The 4823-nt window shown below is 32.4% G+C and overlaps 1 protein-coding gene across 1 annotated transcript; it reads right to left on the reverse strand.

Annotated features, from left to right (window-relative positions):
• Positions 1 to 1096: 1096 nt before the first annotated feature.
• Positions 1097 to 3330, reverse strand: LOC149193419 (putative xyloglucan endotransglucosylase/hydrolase protein 32). Its single transcript, XM_089406646.1, has 4 exons — positions 3020 to 3330; positions 2684 to 2784; positions 2321 to 2541; positions 1097 to 2019 (listed from the first exon to the last, which is right to left on the reverse strand). Exons 1-4 carry the CDS (start codon positions 3306 to 3308, stop codon positions 1593 to 1595), a joined length of 1038 nt encoding a protein of 345 aa, XP_089262772.1. The 5' UTR covers positions 3309 to 3330; the 3' UTR covers positions 1097 to 1592.
• Positions 3331 to 4823: the final 1493 nt, after the last annotated feature.

Genomic DNA, 4823 nt, shown 5'->3' on the forward strand with positions numbered 1-4823 from the left:
ATTGAGAAGATTTATTGTTTTTGGTGGAAAACCGCCAATAGTGGCACCACTTTTCGTGAGTTCACCAACAACCAACAAGTCTCCAACCATCTATATTGACTCTTGTAAATTCTTGTGGCCCCTTTTCTTACTTCTTTTGTTTTGTCCAACTTGATCCATGCTACTGCCCATCTAAGAGCCACATGGGTGAGATGGGTTTTGGTTTTTTAATTAATATATTAATAATAACAAAAATGATTAATAGATTAATAAACAATAAATAATATATTAATAATGATATAAAATATTAATTTTAATCAATTAATAATAATATTAAATTTTAATTTTAATTAATTAATTAATAATGATATTAAATTTTAATTTTAACTAATTAATTAGTATTAACATTAATAACTAATTTCTATTGACCTATTCCAACCATATTTATTAAGTAAATGTAATTATACTAGTTACATATCTATAATAAAATTTATTTTAAACCATTAATATTAAACACCCCCTTTGTATATTTGATATTTTTGTCTTCGTTAAGAACAATAATTTCTCAGCCAAAGTGTATCATATAAATTCATACACAATTTAAATCACCGAAATTTTATCGAATTAATCAAATGTAATATAGTAAGTAAATTTACTAAAACATACATTCTCAAATTAAAGTTTTGACTTGAGGTCATGAAGTTTTGACTCAGTTTTAAGCGATAAAATAAAGTGGATATTTCAATATAAGTAGCTACGGGTTGGTTTCTAATAGAAAACTTTTATTTTAAGACAACAAAATTTAGTTAAATTTGTTTCTCATGTATAAAATATTTATTTGAACACAACCGATTAAATTGACTTATAACCATTGTTATAATAGTTTAACACAATAATTTTATGACACAAATATCAAACGTTCAAGTCAAGATGTTTCTCCTTTCTGACATGAGATGTTCATTATGCTTTGACATAAATTTCTGACCAGCCGTTCAACTCCCTATGCCATTATCAGCACAAATTGGGAACTCTCATTAGTTTTGATATTCTAGTTTTCAGGTACATTATTTGACATAAATTTATGACTAGTGGATCACCTTCCCTCTCCAGCTTAGCACAAATATGGAACGCTCCTGAACAAGTTTGGCCTTTCCAAGATTGTAGTTCCATTATGATATGCTTAATCACTAACGATTATCGATTGATGCTATGGCCGTTCATGTGGTTGGAATAACTCTACCAGACATTAACGATTTTCCACGCCTCCTTCACATCACGAAATCTCTCCTCAGATTAGTAGTAGTTCAGTTGTAGGGAATTGACTGGTTCAGTGGGTGGCCTGGTATACTACAAGTGCATTATGGCAATTTTACTTTGGATTGAAACAATACTTCTTTTCACAGCTCAACGAATGTATCCATGAATAGTATCGGGAAATTTAGTAGAATTCGTATTATTGTTACAACGATATAGACGTTATACATGGAGAAATGCTACTTAATTTAGTTTACACATTATTGAAACTTTCCAATCCTGAATTTCACATCGAATAATTTAGATAGAAGGATGGATTGGTATAGTTTTCTTCATTGGCTAGCAGCCTAGCCTCACTTTCAGTCCACGATTGAATAGTTGGAAGAGCCTATATGGAAATCGTTGACAGAACATTCGGGCATTGTGCCCTTGGGATATCGCTGAAGATCTTGGCAGTAATCGTAGGTCATGTAATTCTTTCGTACTACCTCCAGAGCTCGAATCTGTTCCTTGTTCATCTTCGGAGAAATAAAACAATCCAGAAACCCCTGTGAACAGTATCGCATATCGTCATCGTTCGTGGAAGAGCAGCCGATGGTGATAAAGTGGGTGTAAGTTGAGAGGAATGGCTCGTAACTGTAGTTGGCTTTGTATCGTCCTCCATCTGTGGCCCATGCAGAGGCGTCCCATATTGTTGCATAAACCGACATGGGCTTCGAAGGGTATGCCACTCCCAGGCTCTTCATCCTCGGAAATCTTCTGATGGGAATACTGTCCACCATAAACCTGCCACACAATAAAAGGATGGAAAATAATGAGAAATAATCTTTGAATTTAACAAGATTGTCGATTTCAAAAATATTTTGGAATTAGATTCATAGTTTTGAGGTCTAAAAAAATTCACGAAATAGGTTCACTGACCCTCAACATTTTAATAACAAAAAAATGATGAGTAACCTCTTAATAACAAAAATAACCCTACCAATTGAACTAACTCTCAAACACCCATAAAATATATATACAATTAATGTAGATTTCATATCATCCAGAGACAAAACATATATGTAAATGATATGATTATACATACAGGATTTGATGAGGTGTCCAGAGAATGGTGTAGTTGTGAAAGTCTTTAGTAGGGTCGAACCAGAGATGGAATTGCTGTTCCCTGCCAATCAGATTTGGCCCATCTCCTGTCCCGTTCCCATACACGTTGGTCTGGAGTTTGTAAGGCTCCCCTGGTATTGTTCCCAGAAACTCTATGTCTATCTCGTCATGCCACCCTTCATAAACTTGGTTGTTTGACAACTGAAATATCACCATTCCAATCAATAGATCAAAAATTGTACTCACATTCCTCTGAGTCAATTTCCATATAATCTTATGACATGAGTTGATTCATTAATTGATGCATTAAACACAAATAGAAGATGAAGATGAATATAGTTACATAGAATGAAGTGATGATTCCTGCAGTATAGCCGCCCTGAAGTTTAACAGCAGCATTGAAGAAACCATACATGTATGGTTCATTTGACTTGAATCCACTGCCTGAAGCCACAAACAGAGGACATATCACGTAGTTTCTTAGCATGATAAACAATTAATAAAATATCAATAATTTAACCATAAAATCACAGTTTCATAAATTTGATTTATGAGACTTTATTTGTGGGGGCAAGAAATCCCTCTGACACATCCTATCCCCACTAATGCAAACAGAAAGGATAGAGAATATAATTATTCATAAGAAGCTACTGAGCATAAGAAACAAGAAGTATGTTACCAGATGATCTGTCTAATGTGAGTGTGACTGAGGACTCATCTTTGGAAACATTTTGGTGTTGCCCACCCCAAAGATTAGCATAGCCCTCTGAAAATGTCATAGCCTTGAAATAATTCATCACAGGAACACCAGGTAAGGATGGTATAGCAGGATTTTTGTCTGCAGAAGCCAAAACATTCATGGATATTACTGGACTGTGAAGCAATCCAAGAAACAGAAAGAAGGGCAATAGAATGCCCTTCCAGCCATTGTAATCAGTGAGGAATATTGAGAGTTGGGCAACCATCATACACTACCAAATATACTCACGAAATTCGTTGGTAGTTTCTTCTAGGAATGGATCCAATTTATAGCACAACTACTCCACTAGATGAGGGGGAACATCACGCAGTTTTTCAGCGCTATTGGCGTGTGCAAACAGAACGTAAGATTTATGGATAATGACGAGTGGCCAATTGTTGCGCATCATTACAATCTTGACTTCTGGTGTATCATAAGGCTTGCTTGCCTTTCACTCTTAAACCATGTTATATACGCATAGAGGGTGGTATTCAAAATAAGCATGATCAAGAGTATGGAATACTCAAAGGCAGCCACAGTGCACAGCACTTTGCAAGGCAGCCTGATTTAGTAATGAGTGATCGCTCGGCTGTCTCTCCATTGCAGCAAGGAAATACTGGCAGTTATAATGAAGTTAGGCTGTTTTGTTATTTTCTATGTCATTTCTGTTTTACTTCACATTTGGAGGCTGGTGAGGTGATAGATCATTTTAGGTGGCATACCTGTTTTATTTCAAATTTTGAGTTCGGTGAGCTTATAGATCATTTTAGGTCGCATTCCTGTTTTATTTCAAATTTTGAGTCCGGGAAGTGTTTTATGATAGGAGGTGATAAACGAAGGGCAGTACAAGTCATGATCAACGTTATTTCGTTGGTGCAATTCAACTCGGAAGAGGTTGACAATGAATTTCAATGTGGCAAGTTATATAACTTAAAAAAAAATATGATTATAGGTTTATTTTAAGTAAGGATTTAACATGAGTTTGGAGATTTTTTGATGTGTGTAAATTTTTTTATGAGTGAATATTATTTAAATGTTTTATATAATTATTTATTTATTTTAATTTTAATTTTTTTAATTAAAAATAACAAATTTTAATTTTGATAACAAATTAGACCCAATAACTCAATAAATTTATATTAAATTTAATTAATTATAATATTAATTTATATTAAATTACAGTTAATTATAATATTTGAAGAGTTTAGGTTTGATATTAAATTATAGTTAATTATAATATTTCAAGAGTTTAGGTTTGATAGAATCTAGTAAGAACCCTATGTAATGTTTTTCAGAGGTTTTAAGATTTCAATTAATGTTTAGACGGTTCAAATGTTAAAATTTATGTATAGACGGTTCAAATGTTAAAATTTATGTAACGTTTTTCAGAGGTTTTAAGTCTTTCATTAATGTTTAGACGGTTCAAATTTTAAAATTTCTATGAAGATTTTAAATCAAAAATCAAAATTAACTATTATTTTATCAAAAATGAGTGGACAGGAAAGTCAAGAATCCATTTTTTTTTTTTAAATTTTCATGGAGTTAGAATTTCAAGAAGGTGAAATCCCTTCAAGGAGGCGAAATACGTTAATTCGGTAATTTGAATGGCCCATTTTTTTTATTTAGGCTTTTATGGAGTTAGTTTTAAGTATATTAAATTTTTCCAGTGTATATGTGATTTTATTTCTACTCAATATGGAGTTGATATATATATTTTTAAAATAAAAATTAAATATATTTTAAA

Source organism: Pinus tabuliformis, chromosome 2_2 (assembly GCF_031772625.1).
Source record: "Pinus tabuliformis cultivar Carrire ecotype Pingquan chromosome 2_2, CPIR1, whole genome shotgun sequence".
NCBI classification, from domain to species: Eukaryota; Viridiplantae; Streptophyta; class Pinopsida; order Pinales; family Pinaceae; genus Pinus; species Pinus tabuliformis.